The sequence below is a fragment of the Myodes glareolus genome, chromosome 25 (assembly GCF_982192425.1).
Source record: "Myodes glareolus chromosome 25, mMyoGla1.1, whole genome shotgun sequence".
NCBI lineage: Eukaryota > Metazoa > Chordata > Mammalia > Rodentia > Cricetidae > Myodes > Myodes glareolus.
The window spans coordinates 36,450,349-36,473,900 of NC_142050.1; the positions used below are offsets into that span (position 1 = coordinate 36,450,349).

The window sequence follows — 23,552 nt, forward strand, 5'->3', positions numbered from 1 at the left end:
TCAGATCTGTCAAATTAGTGCTCTTAACTGCCAAGACATCTCTCCAGCCCTGACTAGTAGTATTTCAAAGAAAACTAACATAGATGATGCCATTTTCATTGTGTGTGTACATGCTAGGTTTTGATATGTATTTATTTTTATACCTGCGTTGGAATGCAGAAAATTTGAAAGCTGCTACTTTAATAAGGATGAATTTTGTAGGTATAAGTTGATTTCTACAGTTAGTAACCTTTTGTCTTTGCTCTTTTAAAAATCACCTAGTTCATCTCAGCACTCAGGGCCGAGACAAATTTCTGTGAGTTCAAGGCCAATGACGGAGGTGGCCTAAGCCTGTTAAGCCTTTAATCCCAGCACTCGGGAAGCAGAGCCTGGTCTACAAGAGCCAGTTCCAGGACAGACTCCAAAGCTACAGAGAAACCCTGTCTCGAAAAACCAAAACCAAACAAACCAAAAAAAAAAAAAAAAAAAAACCACAATTTTTTTTCAAGATGGGGTTTCTCCGTGTAAGAAAAATTAAAAACCTCCTCCTAGCTATTTTGAAATATAAAGATAGTTAACGAGTATCTCCCTCATTCCTTTCTGCCCTCATCCCAAACCTCTACTCTATAACATTGTACTCTGTACCTTTTTGAACTGAACATATTTAGAGTCCATATACGAAGGATAGTATGTGATACTGATCTCTCTGTGCTGGCTCATTTCCTTACATATTGCAAGTGGCAGTGTTTTTTGGCCTTTGTTTGTCTTTAAGACAGGGTCTTGCTCTCTAGCTCTAGTTGTCCTGAACTCATTATATTAACCTGGCCGACCTTGAACTCAGAGAATCCAGCTACCTTCACCTCCCTAGTGGTGGGATTAAAGGGATTAAAGGCATATGTCACCAAGCCCAGCTCTGACTTTCTTTTACAATGCCAAATAATGTTTTGTTGTATAAATAAATATACCACATTTTAATATTTCATTCAGTTACTGATGGACACTTAGGTTGCTTGGTGTTTTGGCTTTTACAAATGATGCTGCTGTAAGCAAAGAAGCTTCGCATTTCTTTGGCATACTGATTTCATGTCTTTTGGGAGTGTGCCCAGTAGTGGGATTGCTGCATTTGCAGTTAGTATTTAAGGAAATTGTCAGTAAATGCTATTCTTTGACATGTTTTTATAATTATAGACAAGAGAATATATTTGATACTTTTTTTGCTCTAGTATGACGAATTAGTCCCTGCTTCTCTAACAACAAAATATGGAGGCTTCTATATCAACACTGGCACTCTTCAGTTTCGCCAAACGTCAGATACTGAGGAAGATGATATTACAGATAACCAAAAGCACAAGCCACCCAAGGTGAGTTTGACATCTCATCAGTAAGGAGAACATAGAATTAATGTAATATACTTTTTCTTTTATTTTGTTTATATTTTTGCTATGCTAAAATTTGAGCCTGGGAGTTCTTATATGCAAAATAAGCATTCTTCTTCTAGGTTACACCATCAGACCAGGATATTTTTTGATTGTTCCTTTTTCATTATTATTATATGTGTATATATGATGAGTATGTGTGAGTATGGGCATATGTATACCATATTTTTGGGAATTGGATTTCTCCTTCCACTGTGAGCTCTAGGGACTGTACTCAAGCCATCAGGTTTGCATGGCAAGCATTTTTACCTGCTGAACCATCTTGTTGGCCCCCAAAAGATCCTTTTTTTTTTTTTTTTTTGATGTCTCATTATAGTCTTGGCTGTCCTGGAACTCGCTGTATAAATGAAGATTGTAGCACAAATAATAAAAACCCAGATACAGGGGGCCCAGATACAGGGGGGCTGAGAAATGGCTCAGCAGTTAAGAGCACTGACTGCTCTTCCAGAGTGCTGGTTCAATTCCCAACACTCACATGGCAGCTCACAACTGTCTGAAAATCCAGTTCCAGGGGATCTGATACCTTCACACCAATGCACATAAAATGAAAGATAAATAAATCATAAAATTAAAGAAAAAAACAGAGACAGATATTGGGGTTCAATCTGAAGATCAGCAAAGCAGCCAAACCACTAGACAGTAGAGAGCTCTTAACCTCTATGAAATCTTCAGACTGAAAGAGAGTGAGTTCCTGTCTCATCCATCCTTATACACCTCTCTAGTGCTAGGATTAAAGGCTTGCAACACCACCTCTATGACTAACTAGTGTGACTGCTCGGATTAGAGGTGTGCCACTGCCTGGCCTGTATGGCTGACTAGTGTGGCTGTTTTGCATTCTAGTCTTCAGGCAAGCCCTATTTATTAAAATACAAATGAAATATCATTGCACAGGGTGGCCTTAAACTAACAGAAATTACCTGCTTCTACCTTATGAGTGCTGGAATTAAAGGCATGTACCACCACACTTGGCCTCAGGTTAGATATTTTGAATATTATTTGTGCCATAACTGTGGACATAAGGAAAAGTAAAATACTATTGTTTAGTGAAATTTTACTTAATTATATGTTTAAAATTATGTTGGTGTGGGCATGGGCTATGGCTTAATGGTAGAATGCTTACTTCCTATGTACAAGGCCCTGGAATTGATCACTACACTATTTAAAAACAAACACACACAGTCTTTAATCACAGCATTTGAGAAGCAGAGGCAGGGGGATCTTAGTGAGTTCAAGGTCAGCCTGGTCTACACAGCCAGACAGTGCTATAGTGAGACCTTGTCTCCAAAACTTAAAACAACAAAGCAGGCAAACAAACAAAAAGTAGGATTTTCCATAGAAGACCCTTTCATAACCTTTAACTTCCCTCAGATTTAATTTGTAATGACTTCTGTTGTTGTACTATAGCTGAGAAATGAATATTGTTCATAGGTGTTTCCTGCTGTGGGGTCAGAGACTTTATTTGTACCAGAATAATTAAAAGTCTTATTTAAACTGTAAACTCTAAGGCCCCAGTGAGCTGAATCAAAGTCACAGTTGAGAGACTGGTGATATGGCTCAATTCATCTCACCCAAATTTGGATTCCCAGTGCCTATCTAAAAGCCTAGCATGGTGGCATACATCTGCAATTCAAACGCGGAAGGCACAGACAGAAGGATATCTGGACTTGCTTGGGTCTGGGATATCTTGAGTCTAGCTTAATTGGTGAGCTCCATGTGCTATGAAAATCCTGTTTGAAATAAGATAGAGAACAGTGAAGAAGACACCCACGACACCCATGTTTTTTGGCTTCACAGGCATCAGTACTCACACACCTAAACACATACACAACAGTAGCAGTGAAAACATCGATCCCTAAGATCTTATACTTTGACCAAGTAATTCTAACAGACACTGTAAAAGACCACTGCCTTGGACTCTGTTGCTAACATCAAAGAGGAAAAATCCGGATAAATGACATATTCTCTTATCATTTTGCAGGTTCCCAAAATAAAAGAAGATGATATTGAGGTAAAGAAGCGGAAGCGGAAAGAGGAAGGGGAAAAAGAGAAGAAGCCAAGGAAAAAAGTGCCCAAACAACTGGGGTATGCTAAACTAAGACTAATAGGAAATTAGCATCACAATATTATGGTTTCCTTTTAGAAATATATATTCACCACTAATGTATTTAGTTGTCTAATTTGATAATGATCTACTGCATTTTAATAATATTGTGGTACTATTAATAAACAAGAGGCTTTGTCATCTTAGAGACTTAGTGTTTCAGTTACACTTACAGATTTTTCATTGTTTATTACAATTTTTTAATCTTGAAAAACCAGGTTAAACCAAATGAGGTGGCACAAATCTGTATTTCTAGGACTTGGGAGGTTGAAGCAGAGGTTGAAGGACATCCTGAACTATGTATATAAGGGTTTGAGGCCAGCATAGGCTGTGTGAAACCTGTCACATATCCAGAAGATGTTGTAGACGGTGCTATCATGAAATTGTAATCTAATAAGAAACTAAAAAGATGATTTTGTTCTGCCATCTCTCACTGGATTATTTTAATTATTTTATTCATTGACATACGGGATTAACTTTTAAAATGACACAGCCTAACCAGTATTTTTTCCTTCACAGAGTTGTGGCTCTCAATTCACACAAGTCTGAAAAAAAGAAGAAGCGATATAAAGATTCCCTTTCTTTGGCTGCCATGATACGAAAATTTCAAAAAGAGAAGGATGCATTAAAGAAGGAATCTAACCCTAAAGTCCCTGTGACCCTAACCACTTCCTTTCTGACCAAGCCCTCTTGTGCTGCCACGGCCCTGGGGGATGACATCTCGGACTTAGGTCTGAACAGTGCTGATCCAGACCTCCCTATTTTTGTTAGCACAAATGAACATGAATTGTTTCAGGAAGCTGAGAATGCCCTCGAGATGCTAGATGACTTTGACTTTGACAGATTACTGGATGCTGCTTCTGATGGTAGCCCCCTCTCTGAGTCAGGGGGAGAAAATGGAAACACCACTCAACCCACCTTAACCTCTCAGGTTCTACCCAAGGTGGTACCTACACTTCCAGATGGTCTACCTGTGCTCCTTGAGAAACGCATTGAGGACCTTCGTGTAGTAAGTGTAATGATGCTCTTGGTTTTTATTCACTGCACAAACATATAATTTAAAGTTTTCAACAAAAACAACCCACAGTCGCAACAACTTATTTTTCCATAGCCTCTTATAGACATTGGATAATGTATATATTTATAATACATATTATTTATATATTATTATAAATATATTAAAAATATATATGTTATCCAAATATATATTTGGTTTTTCAAGACACAGTTTCTCTGTATCTTTGGAGCCTGTCCTGGAACTCACTATTATACTAGGCTGGACTTGAATTTACAGAGATCCGCCTGCCTCTGTCTCCTGAGTGCTGGGATTAAAGGTGTGTGCCACTACCGTCTGGCTTAAGTAGCTTCAGTTTTAACATGGCTATACTATACATTTGGTATTTTTTTTTTCTTCTAGTGCTAGAGATAGAGCCTAATGTTATATACATGTTAGATGGTCACTACCACTTATTCTAGTGCTAGGGATAGAGCCTAATGTCATATACATGTTAGATGGTCACTACCACTTATTCTAGTGCTAGAGATAGAGCCTAATGTCATATACATGTTAGATGGTCACTACCACTTATTCTAGTGCTAGGGATAGAGCCTAATGTCATATACATGTTAGATGGTCACTACCACTTATTCTAGTGCTAGGGATAGAGCCTAATGTCATATACATGTTAGATGGTCACTACCACTTATTCTAGTGCTAGGGATAGAGCCTAATGTCATATACATGGTAGATGGTCACTACCACTCATTCTAAGTGCTAGGGATAGAGCCTAATGTCATATACATGGTAGATGGTCACTACCACTCATTCTAAGTGCTAGGGATAGAGCCTAATGTCATATACATGGTAGATGGTCACTACCACTCATTCTAAGCTCTGGAGTTGATTCTTTTTGTTTCAGTTTACCTTATAGATTTTTCTTCATATTTGGTTGTGTGTATATGTGTGTGTGCATGCACCCATATGTTCATAGTGCACATGTGGAGGTCAGAGGACAACTTGCAGGAATCCATTTCCCAACATGTGGGTTTTGGAACTCAAACTCAGGTTGTCAGGCTTGGTAGCATTTGCTTTTACCACTGATCCATCTTACAAACCCTACCTTACAAATATCATTTTATATAGATTTCATAATAAATTTTTTTAGAATTTATTTTATGTGTATGAAGTGTTTTGCTTACATGTGTGTCTGTATACCAGATACACTATATATGTCTGTATACACACTGGTATACAGACACACTATATATTTTTGGTGCCAACGGATCCCCAAGGACTGGAGTTATAGGCAGCAATGACATGCCACTGTGTGGGCACTGGGAATTGAACCTTGGTCTGATGTAAGAGCAACCAATGCTCTCAACTGCTGAGCCACTACTCCAGTCCCTCCTAATAAATTTTTTATTAACTGCAGACACATACAAAGTAAGCAGTGTAGAGAAAGGAGTGAATATTGTGTTGTGGACGTGTACTTGGACGTGATTGCTTCAAACTATTTTAACGTAGTTTTATTTTGTTAATTATTTTTGCAGTTCCAAGGGATCAAGTCCTTGACTTCATATATCCTAGGCAAGAGTTCTACCTCTAGCCAGGTGTTGGTGTCTCACGCCTTTAATCTCAGTACTCGAGAGGCAGAGGCGGGCAGATCTCTGTGAGTTTGAGGCCAGCCTGGTCCACAGAGCAAGTTCCAGAACAACCAGGACTATACAAAAAAACCTATCTAGGAAAAAAAGAGAGAGTTCTACTACTGAGTGACATTACGAACCCCTAGTTAATTTATGATCTGCTTTTCTAGCTAATCAGCAATTATAGTTAGCATTAGTTCTTTCCCACCATGATAGCTGTCATGGGTTTCTCCTCATATTTGAACTCATTTGCTAGTTTGATTAGCTACAAACCCAGTCTCACACGTACCCCCTTTATCTGAGGTATAGAATATTTTGTGTTCAATTTTGGCAGACCTTGCTCAAATTTAGCCAAGCAGCTGCTAGCCAGCCAGGTACAATGTAGGACATACAGTATGAAACAAAGGTAAAAAGCCCTGAGGCGAAAGTAGATGAAGAGAAACAGGTTAAATTAAGTTACAAGATCTAGCTAGAAATAAGCATACGATAAGGCTGCACATTCATAATTAATAATACACAATTTGGGAGCTGGTTGGTGGTCCGAAAGAAAGGCCTTTTACAATACCTATGAGTTCTTTGTGTTTTACTTTGAAATATAAGACAGTGCTTTTTCTTCAGGAAATAAAAATTTTTCCTAAGCTCACACATTTGTATTTTTCTGATAAATAGCTTCTTGATGTTCATTTTTTGCTTGCTTTGTAATGAGTAAGTATCCTTTCATGATAAACTTTTTGACTTAAATTTTTCATTTTTCTCAAGTTTCATTTCCATTCTGGCTTTCTTTGTATATGAATATTTCCTCTGAATATACTTAATCTTCATTCTAGAAATATTCTTGGAGATTTGCCTTTCGATCTAAAGCATGTCAAATACTTAGGTAACTTGGTACAGATGACTCTGGTTTGCTTAAGTTCTTGTATCAGCTCTCTCCAGCCAGACAAATTTTTAATCACATTTAGTATTTAAGATTATAAAGTTTAAAGTGGACATAATCACAGGATTCTGTAGCATCCTTAGGTGGGAGTGATAATCTGGAATCTGATTCAGGAGGCTGCTAAGCTCAAACTATAGGCTGGGTTACATAGGGAGCCTATGGCTTAAATAAATAAATGTGTGTGTGTTTGAATAGAGAGAGAAAGATCTTTTTTAAAAAAATATTTATTTATTTATTTATTTATTTATTATGTTTACAATATTCTGTCTGTGTGTATGCCTGCAGGCCAGAAGAGGGCACCAGACCTCATTACAGATGGTTGTGAGCCCCCATGTGGTTGCTGGGAATTGAACTCAGGACCTTTGGAAGAGCAGGCAGTGCTCTTAACCTCTTTCACTCAAAGGCCATGTCCGTTTAGGCATTTTGGCAAACATTGTATCTATCACAAGATTGACACTCAGTTTTCAGCTTCATACTTTCCATGGCCTCTGATGACGATCAAGTGTAGAAATAGGCAGCACTAATGCATTTTGACATTGTTTCTCTTTTTAAGTATAGTATTTCCCTGTGGTTATTAGTTAAGTGGCTCTTGGGAAGCTGCGCTATCTCAAGTGGTACTGTTAGTTCCATGTGCCGTCATATATCATACTAATTCAATGTATGCTTTACTTTTAAAAAACTTCTTGGGTCTAAATTTGCCTTTTTTTTCCTTTTTCTCTCTGAGAAAGAGCCTAGCCCTGTTGTCACTTGACTTTAGCCCAGTGGCACTGATTTTGAGTGTCCAAGTACTTTTCAAGCCACAAGTGTGTTAGTTATTACCAACTGTAGCAGACATGCATGATAATCTGTTTGATTTTGGATCTCAAATGGCTTTGCCTGGTTGGGTCAAAATTTGTGGTATTTTACTGATAAAATAAAATAATAGTAAACTACTATACTACTAATAGTAGTAGTACTATTGTTGTTGTTAGATAATTTATGTCAGTAACTTTATTGTGAATTATGTTGTCTGTTTTCCTTATGTTTCTCTAGGCTGCCAAACTTTTTGATGAAGAAGGAAGAAAAAAATTCTTCACACAAGATATGAATAATATTCTTCTAGAGTAAGTTATTTTTTTTTAAACCTGAACTGGGAATAATCTTAATAATATACTTGCAAAGCATTTGTGAGGCCCTAAATTCAAGTTGTTTTTTGCAATAAAAGAGTACAAATGAAAAAACCTTACAGGCTGCTGAGGCTGTAGTTAGTTCGTAAAGTGCTTGCTTAGCATGCTGGAAGCCCTGGATTTGCATAAACTGAGTGTGGTTTGGTACACCTCTATAATCCCAGCATTTTGGAGGTGAGGAATGAATAATTGAAGGTAATCCTCAGTCAGCTACATTGTGGGTTCAAAGCCAGCCTGGACTACTTGACACTCTATCTCAAATAAATTAATAAACAAATAATTAATGCAAATTTTGTAGAGGGTGGTGGTGTATGCCTCTAATCCCAGCACCAAGAGGTTGAGGCAAGAGAACTACAAGTTTGAGTAAGTGAATTAGGAGGGACTGAAGATAGAGTTCAAATAGTACAGTTCTTGGCTTTACTTTACAAGATCTGGATCAGATTACCCTGGACTGCATAAAACTTAATGGATTTGGTACCTGTTTTTCCAGCACTATAGAGATGGAGGCAGAAGGACCAGGAATAATATTAAGTTATAGAGTTATAGACTAGCTTGGGCTATATGAAACTTTTCCTTAAAAAAAAAAATTGCTACATGCATACACACAGTTGACCTGTGAAAACCAATGAGATGACTCAATGGATAAGGTGCTTCCCACCAAATCTGATGACCTGAGTTTGATTCCTGGGACCCACATGGTTGGAGGACAGAACCAAGTCTACAATTTGCCCTCTGGCCTCCTTAGGTACTCCATGGTACCATATGTATACACACACATCTAATATTTTAAAAATTTTTTTTGTTTTTTGAATTTTTTTTAATTGGTATTTATTGAGCTCTACATTTTTCTCTGCTCCCCTTCCCCTTCCAACCCTCCCCCAAGATCCCCATGCTCCCAATTTACTCAGGAGATCTTGTCTTTTTATACTTTCTACTTCCCATGTAGATTAGATCTATGTAAGTCTGTCTTAGTGTCCTCATTGTTGTCTAAATTCTCCAGGATTATGGTTTTTAGGCTGGCTTTCTTTGCTTTATGTTTAAAAACCACCTATGAGTGAGTACATGTGATAATTGTCTTTCTGTGTCTGGGTTACCTCACTCAAAATAATGTTTTCTAGCCCTTCCATTTTCATGCAAAATTCAAGCTATCATTACCATCTAGGGATGTCTGTGTGAAAAGGATGGGTGTATGCTGGCAGGTGATCCTATCTACAATGGCTGAAGTGTTAGGAATTTCCTTTCGATGGTCTGTTCCTGGGTGGTGCCATCTTATGGCTTTTCCTGGGACCAGTGCTGCCTGGACCCCATGCATGACCAGTCTGCCCTGGGCTCCATTATGTGTGACCTGGCTAGCCTAAACCCCACAAGTTCATGGAGCCCAGGCAGGGTGGTGACGCACACCTAATCCGAGCACTTGGGAGGTAAAGACAGGTCGATCTCTGAGCTTGAGGACAGCCAGCTCTACAAAGTGATTTCCAGGACTACATAAAGAAATCTTGGCTGTTAGTTTATATGAAAACTGTAGAAATCAGATTAGGAGAAAAAGATCAAGGTTCATATATGACATGAATTATTTTTAAATGAGCAAAATTTTAGGTTTATCAATTTTACCCTCAGAGTTTGATACTAATAAAGCTGCGATTTTGAAGGTTGTAGCCAAATAAACTGTGCTTGTAAATGGATGTCTCATAGGTTTAAACTGCTGGTTATAGGATTTAAGAATCCACTTGAATGCAGGCAGAACTAGGCAAAATGTGGTAGTAGATTTTACGTGTATGATGAAAATAATAGGTCTGCTCTGGCATTTTATAATGTCAGATAGACAGATACAAGCAAATAGTGTTGCTGTGACTCCTGTTTTCTAAATACATAATAGAGATGTTTGATATAAAAGGGTGTTTTTTCAGTACTTAAAGTTAGTTACAATCTGTTATACTTAAAAAGTAGACTCAAACAGAACAGTGTGTTTCCCGTGGAGTGGCACAAGAGTTCTTTGTTTGGGCCGTGATTTTCAGTTGAATGCATGTGCTTGAAAGAGGTGCATGACTCTTCACATCCGTGTTGCCACCCTTACTGACTGCTTTTAAGCTCCAGAGGCACTAGACAGTGCAGCTGTTGCTCTTCAGAGTTGTCCCAGATTCCATAATCTGATCTCACTAGCCAGTTTTTCTTTCCCCTTGTACTAGATGAACTCTTTCCTCTCCCTCTTCCCCTCGCTCCCTTCTTTCCATTTCACTCTATTCCCTCCACCTCCAGAATCAAGAGCCCCATCCTTGTGCTCTGGCAACACAGGTAAACACACTAGTAGAGTTCCCTGTCTGTCACAAACAAATCTCTGAATTGCAGAGCCCATTTACTTTGGTTTCTTCTTAGAAGATGTTTTAGTTTTTGTTGTTGTTGTTCTTGTTGTTTTTGTTTTTTTATGTGTATGGATGTTTTGTCAGCACTTATGTAACTGCACCATGCATGTGCCTAGTGCCCAAGAAGGCCAGAAGAAAGCATTAGATTCCTTGAAATTAGAATTACAAACAATTGTTAGGCACCATATGGTTTACTGGGAATCAAACCCTGGTCTTCTGGAAGAGGGTCAGTGCCCTTAACTGCTGAATCATCTCTCTCTCTACACACACACACACACACACACACACACACACACACACACACACCATCTACAGAGTTGAAGTTTTTCCTTTAGAGTCACTTTATTATTGTTTCTGGCTTTTTTCCCTCTATCTTAAACCCACATGCCCTCCTCTTCTGGACAGAGTACCTGTTGTAATAAATAGTGTGTGTAATCCCATAACATTACCCAGGTGTATTGGCCTTACCATTTCTTCCTTTTGTTGAGGAGAAAAAAATTAAGTTCTTGGTTCGCCATTTTTTTCCATAGTTGAATTTGACCTGAATGAACAAGTATACAATATGCTCACTTGATTTTCTTCCCTGTTCCCTGAAGCAGGCATTTCAAATAGACAACGAGCTTCTGACTGCCTCTGGTCCACTCAGATTGCACTGGGCATGATTCTGTTTACTGAACACTCCCTATGAGAGAGACCTCCATGCCATCTCCTTGGTGCTCTCTGATGAGCATTGATTGAATAGCAGTATACAGAGGACTTAGCAGTTGATTTCTCCTCAGGAATTCAGTTTTCCCATGTCTGAGTTAACCTTTTTGGAAACCAGTAACTTTTTAAACTGTCTCCTTGAGTCAGGCAGACTTTTGTGGCTTCTCTTAGTACTTGGAGAATTTATATTTTATCTTCAGTTTCAACTAACTTTTTCTTTTCTTTCGAGACAGGGTTTCTCTGTGTAACAGTCCTAGCTGTTCTGGAACTAGCTCTTGTAGACCAGGCTGGCCTCATACTCATAGAGATCCGCCTGCCTCTGCCTCCCGAGTGCTGGGAATAAAAGTGTGCAGCCTTCAACTAACTTTTTAACAGTAAGGCGAGTCCAGAAGCTCTCCTACTCAGAGCCTAGTCCCTTAGTAACTGTCTAGCCAAATGCTACCAATCAGGCAGTTTTGCATAGCACTCATGACCATGATGTCATTTCCCTGTGGGCTCTTGTATTTAATCATCTATTCACTATTTAGTTTTTCTAATACTAGGGATTTCCTTTTACCAATTCTTAAGAGCGTGATTTCTTTTTTTCTGAAATTACATTTTCGTTGTTGTTGTTGTTGTTCAAGACAGTGTTTCTCTGTGTACCTTTATCCATCCTGGAACTCACTCTATAGCCCTGAGGCTGGCCTCAGACTTGCAGAGTTCTGCCTGCCTCTTCCTCCTGAGAGCTGGTATTAAAGATGTGTGCCACCACTGCCCAGCTGAGATTACACTGTATCTTAGAAGTGATAAATTATTAAATATGGGAGGGTTTCCTAAGTGTCCCTGTACATTTTCCTATAATTATCTATGGTGACTTGGACATAATTTGTTGTCAAGAGCCTCAATTTGTTTTACTGTGTTGTTTTTTTGTTTTGTTTTGTTTTGTTTTGATACAAGATCTCACGATGTATCCTTGGCTGGTCTGGAACTCCTGCATAGACCAGGCTATCCTGGAATTCAGAGAGATCCCTGCCTCTTCTTTCCGAGTAGGATTAAATATGTGCACCTTCAAGCCCAGCTAAGAGCCCCAATTTGATAATGACCTTCAAACTAACATCAGTTGTTCTTTCTCTTCAGCAGCAGCTGCCAAATACAATCTTTTCCATTTTGAGAGACGCCTTATTTATTAGTTTCTCTCTGCCAGAATATGGCAATTATTACAAACTTTACTACTTTACTTTTTTTTGTTGTTGTTGTTGTTTTATTTTTTGAGACAGGGTTTTGTTGTAGCTTTGGAGCCTGTCATGGAACTAACTCTTGTAGACCAGGCTGGCCACAAACTCACAGAGATCTACCTGCCTCTGCCTCCCTAATGCTGGGATTAAAGGCGTGTGCCACCACCACCTGGCACTGGTTTACTTTTAAAAGAGAAATTGAGAGAGAGAAGAGAAAAATGTTAGTCCCACTAAATGAGAGTAAAGACCAATGAACAAAACTTTTTGGTCAATTTTTTTTTTAATTTTTATTGAGCTCTACATTTTTCTCTGCTCCCCTTCCTGCCTCTCTCCTCCCCCTTTCAACCCTCCCTCAAGGTTCCCATACTCCCAATTACTCAGCAGATCTTGTCTTTTTCTACTTTCCATGTAGATTAGATCTATGTTAGTCTTTCTTAGTGTCCTTTTTGATCAAATTAAGCAAGCTTTAATTTCTGTCAGACAGGACCATCTCGCTAAAGCCAGGTTTGAGAAAAATAGCATTGAACATAGGTGAAAGTGGGGCTTATATAACCCAAAAGACTGCAAGGCAAGGGAGTTTCCAAGGGTTTTTTTGGTTACATAGGAACTTGGTAGAACGTCTCAAAATTATTTGGCAGAACATCCTATCAGAGTGGAGGAGGTCAGGTGTGGAACATGTCAAATTCCAGAAAATAGGTAAAGACATGCTCAAATTTAAGTTTTACAGAAAACAGGAAGGAACTTATTTCGACCCTGTAACAAGATTCTAAAATTAAGATGGAGTCAGGTTGAAGTATCAAAAAGAAATTGCTACTAGTCAAAATAAAGATTTAACATTTAGTTTTCTGCCCCCAAAAGGGACGTGAAAACTAATCATTTACAATAAATTAAGTAAACTATTAAATACACAGCTGTGTCACAGGCATAAAAGGAAAACAAAGATGAGGAAATTATCGTGTGCACATAGCTGGCTGTAAAGGGCCTTGCGCTTTCAGATACTTTAAAGGAGAGTGCTATAGGAACTCTGGGACTGTAGTTTCAAAAATATCTGCGTGTGCTTGTTTGCTTTCTTCCTTTTCTGTTATTGTTTTTGCTTTGTTTACTTTTCAAGACAGGGTTTCTCTCTACGTAGTCCTAACTGTCCTGGAACCTGCTTTGTAGACTATTCTGGCCTCGATTTCAGAGATCTGCTTGCCTCTGCCTCCCAGGTGCTAGGATTAAAGGTGTGTGCCACCACCGCTTGGCTATTTTCTGGCTTATATATAGGTACTATATAAAAAGTATTTTATGATGTTTACTATTGTGTGTTGTTTTGTTTTGTGGTCAGCATCGAATTACAGCTACAAGAACTAGGCCCTGTCATTCGTAGTGGTGTCTACTCCCATCTTGAAGCATTTGTGCCATGTAATAAGGAAACACTGGTAAAGCGTCTAAAGAAGCTACATCTTAATGTCCAGGTAAGTGGAAGAACAGTACCTTGATCTTCGGATTTATAACCAGTAAACAACATGTTTGCTCAGAGTCTTTGCACATTCATCACTTTGTAGTCCTGTTACATGTGTTTAATAACCATAGGGTATTTATTACTAAAGGTGATTAGGAGCCTCTTCTTTGAGGCTGGCGAAACACCCCAACCGGCTCTTGTTGAGCAAGCCTGACAAAATTGTCCTCTGAATTCTAGAAATTTTCCACGGCATGAACAACTCCATAGATATCCTCACACACAATTTACAAAAATATTTACATCAACAGTTGATAGCTTTAGATGAAAAGTGCTGATTCTGAAGGGGTAGCTTCTTTGTCTATAAAGTCAATGTAGTAGGTACAAAAACCAGAATTCTTTATTAAGGCACCGATACCTGTTAACAAAGACTTCTTTTGAGTTGAAAAATTATAGTTCCTTCTTGATTCAAAGCAGGTTAATGAACAAAAAATTGTGTTTCTGTCTCATATTTTGTGTCTTTCCTGGCAACTTTAGATCTTGGCAATTGGAACCAAAATTCAAATGACAAAAATGGGTAACTGATAAAATAGAACTAGAAGTAGAAAAACTTTTTAGTAGGCTTCTTTTGTTTGTTTGTTTGTTTTTGTTTTGTTTTGTTTTGTGACAGGGTCTTACTATGTGGCCTTGACTTGACTGGCCTGGAGCTCACAATGTACAGTAAATTTCTGTCAAACTCACAGAAATCAACTAGCAGTGCAGAGGTATGCACCATCATACCAGCCCAGAGAAACACCGTTTTGTGTAGTATAGAACCCTTTTTTTCCCCTTATGTCCTAGACCTGCCCAAATAGAGCAGGGTTTACGTTTGGGTACTAGGATTGTAGGCCTTCATCACCTTGCCTTTTTTTGTTGGTTTATGTTTTTAATTTTTATTTTCTGTTTGGGTGTTCTGCTTGTATGTACATCTGTATATCATGATTGTTCATGGTGCTCACAGAGGCAAGAAGAGGGTATTGGCTCCCCTGGAACTGATGTTAAGGATTGTGGTTAGCTCCATGTGGGTTCTGGAAACAGAATCTGGATAGCCCTGGCTGACCTGGAACAGGCTATATAGATTAGATGGCCTGCCTGCCTTTACCTCCTGAATACAGAGATTAAAGGCGTGCACAACCATGATTGGCCTCACCTCACCTGGTTTTATGTTTTTCCAGGATTCAAACCTAGGACTTTATGCATGTTAAGTAAACTTTTAACCAATTGAGCTACATCCCCAGCCCCAGATCATAAAATATTTAGGGCCAGCTATAGTAGTGCACTCCTTTAATCCCAGCACTCAGAAGGCAGAGCCAGGCAGATCTGGCAGCTTGAGACCAACCTGGTCCATATAGTGAGCTCCAAGATAGGCAGAGCTACGTAGTGAGACCCTGCCTCAAAAAAATGATAACAAAAATAATAACAAAATACTTTCAGAGAAGCATCTGAGGTTTGATGTTAAAGGCATCATCAATCTTGTCTTTGTTGGTCTTTATCTAAGCTTTGTCATACCACTTATATCCATTGTATTAGGAGCTTTACATTGTTTGAGCTTCATATAAATATAAACAAACTGTTTTCTTCTCTAACTTGCTTTCTAACACCATGTTGTACTTCAGCTGTATGTCGACATGTAGTAGAAATCCATTTCTACTGATGTGTATATAGCTTTCTACCATATGCGTATATCTCATTTAGTTTCTCAGTTTCACTGTTGATAGATATTTGAAATTTCCCAGGGTAATCTTAACTAGATAATTCTTCAAGAAATCTTGTTAATAAGTGTTTAGATTTTTATTCCAGATACCATTACATGCTTAGTTTATTAATTAGTATCTATGGCATAGGTTTCTAGTCATAATTTTTACATTCTAAATACATTTTTTATCAAAAGGTGTAATGACTTATTAAGGGTTGGGGGTATAGTATAGCTTAGGTAAAGACTTCCTTAGTATGTCTTAATTTCTTGAATTCAATCTGCATTATAAAAAACAAAATCCTTTTGCTTTAGTGAAGAAAGAGTTAAGATATTTCTGGGCCTATGACACTGATGAAGGTTTTAAGCACTTAAGTACATGTTATTTGTAAGATGAAAATGCTGTTGGCTGACTTGAGCTGTCAGATACAAAATTCTTATTTTCCTTTCTATGCTGAACCCATCTGGAGAAGAGTTTCTCAGTTTCATCTTTCTTTTGGCCTTGAACTTAAGTTTTGCTTGCATCATAAGTTATAATTGCTAGCAGTAACTGGGAGAACAGAATGCCCACATCCTGTTGGTAGTCATCAGAGCAGATTGTGTGTTGTAGTATTTTAGAGTAGTCTTCCTTGGCTATATCTCAACACCAGGAGTTAAACAGTAGTCTGGGCAATATCAGCCCCTTTTTCTATTTGTATTATAATTCATTCATAAAACTTATTGACCAAAACTTGGACTCATTCTTAAGAATGTGAAGGAACACTGTTACTGGGGAAGCAGGCAAAAACTGGGACTCTGCTTGGTGTAGTGGAAAACAAAGTCAATCTAATTTTTCTTCCAGTGTACCTTTGACAAGTCAGGGCTGTAGAAGAAATATCATGTTAGATAACATTTCAGGTCTATATTCAGTATGTAAAATATGATTTTACCTATTGAAGTTCTGCTTATAGAGTAAGTTTTGTTATATTTGGAAAAAAAAAACCTCCAAATATATTCCTCCCTTCAGGATGATCGTTTAAGGGAACCTCTGCAAAAATTGAAGTTGGCTGTTAGCAACGTCATGCCCGAACAGCTGTTTAAATACCAGGAGGACTGCCAGGCTCGCAGTCAAGCCAAGTGTGCCAAGTATGTACCTCTGCTTTGGACTGGTTTTAAAATTGACAGTGACATTGGTTAATATTTTTTTGTTTTGTTTTATTTTGTTTTGTTTGTTGTCATTTGTTTTTGGTCTGTTGCTTTTTTTGAGTTACAATTTTTCTGTGCAGACCTGGCTGTTCTGGAACAGCTGTGTAGACCAGGCTGGCGCCAAACTCAGAGATCCGCCTGCCTTTGCCTGCCGATCGCTGGGATTAAAGGTTTGCACTACCACTGCCCTGCTTAGTTGAATAGTCTTCATTCTCTAGACACCATGTATACAGTTAAAATGATGTAATCGAATATTTTCTGAGTGATGTGTCACTTCCCACTAAACTGCTTTTGCTGTCAAAAGCAAAAGGCTTTGTCTGGTTAGTGTACAGATGCGAACAAAAGAAGAGCCAAGGGAGGCATAATGGGATGTGCCTATAATAACAGCAATTAGGAGGTTGCAGCAGAGTGATCTAGGTTCTAGGCTAGCCTAGGCTTCATGCTGAGACCTTGTCTCAAAATAAATAAATAAGTAAATAAATAAATAAAAGTAAAAAATAAAAAAACTAAAACCTAATACTGCTTAAGGCATTTCACATCTTGACCAATTATACTAAACTGGGACTGGACACAAAGAGTTTGGTCTAAAGGCTGAGCATTTGTACCTCTGTATTATAGTTTAGAGGCCTTATTTACTCATCTACTTTATACTAGCTCTACATTCACAATATCATGTGGAAATACTGCTCCCTATTTGTTCTGTCTCAAGTAAACATTTGGATGAGCAACTGAAGTATTTAAGGACTATATGGTCGTGAATTCTGGGTTAAAACTGCTTAATAAAGTGTTGTTCATTTTTTAGGGTGCAAGCAGATGAAGAACGGGAAAAAAATGGATCTGAAGATGATGATGAGGAGAAACCAGGGAAACGAGTCATAGGCCCACGAAAGAAATTCCACTGGGATGACACCATTAGGTGAGCTTTCTTAGTCTTCATTTATAGGCAAAGAAATGAGAAGAATCCCCCGAAGTGGAGGACTAGATCAGAAGCAACCAAAGATTAGTGTCTAAGAAAACATACTCAAGAATAGTAATCTGGTGTAATGGCCTCAGGGGTTGGTGTTTTGGTCTTCATATAGTACATTTTATCAGCTGATCTAATAGTGCACTGAAGTCATTCTGTTTGCATAAGGACAAGCATGTGATAAACTTGTGTGAACTGTCTGCTTGCTTTACCCCAGGGAGACAACTATCCCTTTCAGTCTCTGGTCACTAAAGAAAGGCACCAAAGGCCATTGTTTCATGATGAGAGTTGAGTGTAGTACAGTGAATGATCAATATTAGAATTTATTTCTCTTATCATTGTCTGAATACTTCAGTTAATATTCTTTATTGCCACCAGATTTGTGTGCTTCAAAAATAACTGTTTTGAATCTTATTTCTTTAAGTTTTATAATTCACATTTTTATATCAGTATATATTTTTAATTTGTTTAGAACTTTGTTGTGTAACCTTGTTGAGATCAAATTGGGATGCTATGAATTAGAGCCAAATAAAAGCCAGTCTGCTGAGGATTATCTTAAATCCTTCATGGAGACAGAGGTGAAGCCACTTTGGCCTAAGGGCTGGATGCAGGCAAGGTAAGAAATGGACTTTTGTTGTTATAAAGCTATATTTGCAGACAAACATACATCAGATCGATTTTGCTAAGAACTTATGTTTGGGTGGGGGGTGTTACATGGGAAGGGTTAGAGGGAGAAAAGAGAAAGGGGGAAATTATAATCTAAAGAAATATTTTAAATGAGCATACATGTTTAACATTAGTATATCAAGAGGACCCCCATCTCAAACCAACACCCCCCCCAAAAAAAAAACCAACTATTTTGTGTGTGTGTGTGTGTGTGTGTGTGTGTGTGTGTGTGTGTGTGTGTGTGTGGTATTTCAGATCATCAGCACTTAACAAAACAAATCTTGTGGAACTAGAAATAAGATAGGTATAAAGATGTTTTTTGGTTTTTTTTGTTTTTAATTAAAACTTTTTTTTTGCTTCTAAGTTGAGTGATAGGGAGAAAGGACTGGAGATAATGGTTATAAACTTGAGGGGTTTTTAACAGATAGAAAGGAACCACATGCTGGATTTAGAACAGAACTAGATGTGGTGGTACACACTTATAACCTAGCAGTAATGAGAATATACAGAGGGCTGCAGGTTTGAGGCAAGTCTATACTAGAGAATTCCAGGTCAACTTGGGCTATGTTGTGAAATCTACTTTAAGAAACAAAATTGCCAGTCGAGGTGGTGCATGCCTCTTAATTTCAGCACATGGGAAACAGAGGCAAGCAGATCTCTGTGAGTTCAAAGCCAACGTGGTTTAAGTAGGCCGTGTTGACCTTGAATTCACAAAGATCTGCTTGCTTCTGCTTCCTGAGTACTGGGATTAAAGTCATGTGCCACAATGCCTGGCTGGAGAAATTTTAAGAGAATAGGCTATCAACCTATCATCCTTAAAGTAACAAAAACAATCTTTTCTATTGATTTGTTAAAAATTCTGAATACATAGAAATAAAGTTGTTACTACTTTTGCTTGATAAATAAGTAAAAATCAAATGGTTAATGATTTTTGAGTTCAAGTTCAGCCTGAGCAATAATACTAAGTTTGAAGCTAGTCTGATGCACACAGCAAGATCTTTTATGTAAAACAAAAACAAAAAGTAAAGCAATTACCATGTTATCTGCTATAAAAAAATAATTTTATCTTTCTAATTTTTCCAGAATGCTTTTTAAGGAAAGCCGGAGTGTACATAATCACCTTACCTCTGCTCCGTGAGTAAATACTGGCTCTAGATTTTTACACGTGGTTTTATTCATGTTATGGCTTCTTTGGGGGTGTTTTCTTTTGTTTTTCTAAGACAGGGTTTTTGTCATGACAATCCTGACTGTCATGGAACTCTGTAGGTCAGGCTGGCCTGGATCTCAGAGATCTACCTGGCTCTGCCTCCCAAGTGTTGGGATTAAAGGTTGTGCCACCACTACCCATCCATGTTATGGTTTTAAAAACAAAAATATTACTTACTAAAATGCCCATTGACATAGTTAAGACTTCAGCGTATTTTTAGGTCATCTCTGTATTGCCACCTTTTTGTTTTGTTTTGTTTTTATATTATTTTGACTGCTGCTTTTGGAAACAGTCTCGAGGGATTCTGCTGTAGGGAGCCATCCCCCAGGGAGCTCAGGTTTGCTCCCCTTGTTCTTACAGTCGGCATGGGCAACTGCATTGGATGAGCTGAGCTTCTAGGACACTTCCATAAACACTCCTCCCCTGCCTTGCAAGCTTTCAGTGTTCATCCTTCTGTGCACAACTGGCTATAGTAAAAATATAAAGCAGATTTCTAGATCTGCAAGCTGGTTCAGTGGATAAAAGCACTTGCCATGCGAATCTGAATTGGAGCCCTAAAGCCCATGGTGAAAGGAGAAAATGAAGTCCTGAAAGTTGCCCTCTGACCACTGTATATGCCCTAAGGCACATTTCTACCTGTATACACACATACAGTCACTCACAAAACCAAATTTTAAAAAATGTTTATACCAGGAATTAAACACAGGTCTAGCATATGCTAGACAAGCACTCTTCTACTGAACTACCTGCCCAGCCCAGTGAAACTTATTAAAGAATGAACCTTTATTCTCCTAATACACTGGAAGATGCCATGTTTTGTTAGTGTTTGTTTTGGGGGTACATATTGATCACTGGAATGTAGCTCAGTTGGTAGAGGACTTACCTACCATGCACTAAGGCCTTTGGTTCCATTTCCAGCATTTAAAAAAGAAGTTACTGAAATATAAAGTTAGCGAGTTATAAATGATTTAAGCACTTCAATGTGCTTTTAATTCTATTAAGGTATTAGATTATCATTTTGGAGTGATATTATGAAATTCTTATTCTCCTTTTATGTACACAGAAGAAATGGATATTTTTCGTTTTAGAAAGGACATTTTGTTAATATATCATTAGAGATCTATTGTTTCACTTATTATTCTTCATTTTCTCTTTTAAGACAAGATCTTGCTTTGTTGCCCAGTTTGGTCTTAAACTCCTGATCTCCAAGTGTTCCTTCCTCTGCTTCTCAAGTAGCTCAGATCATGAGTGCTTGCCACTATGTCTGGCTCCCTCAGTGCTGGGCACTGAGCCTAGGTTTATACATGCCAGACAAGTGCTCTGCCACTGGGCTGCGTCCTAGTCCTCTCCTCGGCTCTTAAAATAGTTCCATTGTTACCACTACCTTTGTGTTTTATTGTTTTAATCAGAAAACAGGATAGGTAAATTTGACTTTTTTTTTTTTTTTAATTTTCAAGACAGGGCTTCTCTGTGTAGCTTTGGACCCTGTCCTGGAACTAGCTCTTATAGACCAGGCTGGTCTCAAACTCACAGAGATCCGCCTGCTTCTGCCTCTCAAGTGCTGAGATTAAAGGCATATGCCACCACCTAGCAAATATGTCTTAATGCTCTAATGGCTTCCTCCCAAAACGGCATGGAGAATTAGTGTTGCTTTCCTGAAACTGCATATTGACAGGTGTTTCTGCTGGTTCAAAGTTTTTGTTTTACGTAGCCCTGGCTGGCCTGGAACTCACTATGTAGACCAGGGTAACCTCAAACTCAACAAAGCTTCCTTCTTGCCTTTTAATTAATTTGTTAATTTGTTATCATTCTAACAATTTTTTATTTTTGCAATTAAAAATAATTTTTAATAAAACCTTAATGTTTTTCTTAAAAGAGTCATTAATAACCCATTACCCTGATTTGAGTATGTCATACCCTGAAGGTGTTTCCCTACAAATAAATTGTGAGTTCTTACCAATCCATTGAAATGAGTCTCCTTAGGCTAACCTGTTTTGAGTCATTTTATGTTTTATGTAATTATATGTGGCTTTTATTTTTCTACTTATATTTCTTTCTTTAGTAATTATTTGGCCTTTTAGTCCATCTGAATTAAAAAAAAATATTGCTGACAATCCCCATGCAAGCTGAGTAGTTACTTTCTTCAAAGAATTTTCTAAATAGTGGAAAGAATTAAGGTAGTCTACTTTAATTCCTAATATATAACTACTTCTGAATATATAACTAATTCCGTTTTAATCTTTTATCTTAGAGCAAAGAAAAAGGTGATTCCTGCATCAAAACCCAAAGTCAAGGTAAGAATCCAGCAAATCTGTAGTTGGTCCTTAATGGTGAGTGTTGGGATAAATTCTTAGAGGAAAGGACACATGATATTTAGCAAAGATTAATAGGTGCTATGCTACGTTGCTTGTTTTCAGCTTCATAAAAGTCCATTTGAGGAGTAGATTGTTGTGGAGCTGTGGAGATTTGCATTTATTATTTCTACATAGAAATGTTGGATAAAGAATCTAGAAGAAAACATACTGAGTAAGGTAACCCAGTCTCAGAAAGATAAATATCAAATGTACTCACTCATCAGTGGCTTTTAGACTTAAAATAAAGCAAAGAAAAACCAGCCTACAGTCCACAACCTAGAGAACCTAAACAACAAAGAGAACCCTAAGAGAGACACACATGGGTCTACATAGGAAGGAGAAAAAGACAAGATATCCAGAGTAAATTGGGAGTATGGGGGTCATGAAAGAGGGGAGGAAGGAAGGGGGGCAGAGAAAAATGTATAACTCAATAAAAACAATAGGAAAAAAATAATAGATAAAATGTAACAAGTGTTCTTTATTTCATTTGAATAACTGGGCATAGTTGCATATGACTTTAATCCTAACACTTGGGAGGAAGAGACTGGTGGGTCTCTTAAGTTCAAGGCCAGCCTGGTTTGCAGTACAAGTTACAGCACAGCCAGGGCTACTCAGATATACCCTGCCCCCCCCCCCAAAAAATAACTAAAATTATAAATACAAATAAGGCCTTCATTGCCCTTGGAGAGACTATCTATCGCCTTATAGTTTCTTTTTACTGTCTTCTCAGAATATAATAGGTAGGGTTTTCTAGGCTTAGTAGTCAGAGATAGAAAAGAAGCCTGTGTAAAGAAGGCTCCTAAAAGAACAATGTCTTTAGTTAATGACAGGGAGGGGGAGCATCTACCTACCAGCAGAGAGAATTATCTGTCTTGGCCAAAGGTTCTAGATTGGAGAAAGACAGTCCTGCCTGAAAATGTCCCATTTGTTAGGAGTTTAAATTGCATTACTTGCACAAGGTGGCAGAGTAATTTACTGATTTAGTGGTGACCCAGGGCAGCAGGTAAAAGCATTCTATGCCATATAATGGCACACATCTTGAGGCTTACCCACTTACAGAACAAGTCAAGCATAAAAGCTATAGGTGGATTTCAGGCAGAGTGTATATTCAGCATGTCAGAGGCCCTGTGCATAAACCCAGCACCACAAAAAAAAAAAAGCTCCAAACAACAATAAACAGACAAAACCAAAAAAAAAATTAAGAGCTTACTGTCTGAAATACAGAATATGTAAGGGGAATTATTAGTACAGGTTAGAGTCGGTGGACATCACAAACAAATCCACCACAAATAGGTGGTAGATTTGTTAGTTTAGAACATAAAGTACCTGGGCGTGAGTGTTGGTACATATCTGTAATTTCAGCATTCTGGAGGCAGAGGCAGAAGAATTGCGGCAAGTTTGAGGCTATTCTCAAACATAACTTCAGGCCACTCAGGGAATCATAGGCCCTGCCTCACCCTGTTCC

At 38.1% G+C, this 23,552-nt stretch overlaps 1 protein-coding gene across 6 annotated transcripts in view; it reads left to right on the forward strand.

Moving 5' to 3' along the window:
- Positions 1-23,552, forward strand: part of Ubn2 (ubinuclein 2) — an 83,101-nt gene that overhangs the window by 23,260 nt on the left and 36,289 nt on the right. For 4 of the 6 annotated variants that reach the window (XM_085683502.2, XM_085683498.2, XM_085683497.2 and 1 more), the window contains exons 4-13: positions 1,203-1,340; positions 3,394-3,497; positions 4,036-4,531; positions 8,126-8,196; positions 13,866-13,995; positions 16,718-16,836; positions 17,699-17,812; positions 18,333-18,476; positions 19,610-19,660; positions 21,985-22,027. In XM_085683502.2, the coding sequence (XP_085539628.2) occupies positions 1,203-1,340; positions 3,394-3,497; positions 4,036-4,531; positions 8,126-8,196; positions 13,866-13,995; positions 16,718-16,836; positions 17,699-17,812; positions 18,333-18,476; positions 19,610-19,660; positions 21,985-22,027 (1,410 nt within the window). The remainder of the gene's footprint in view (positions 1-1,202; positions 1,341-3,393; positions 3,498-4,035; positions 4,532-8,125; positions 8,197-13,865; positions 13,996-16,717; positions 16,837-17,698; positions 17,813-18,332; positions 18,477-19,609; positions 19,661-21,984; positions 22,028-23,552) is intronic. The other 2 variants (XM_085683499.2, XM_085683501.2) reach the window with 1 other exon arrangement.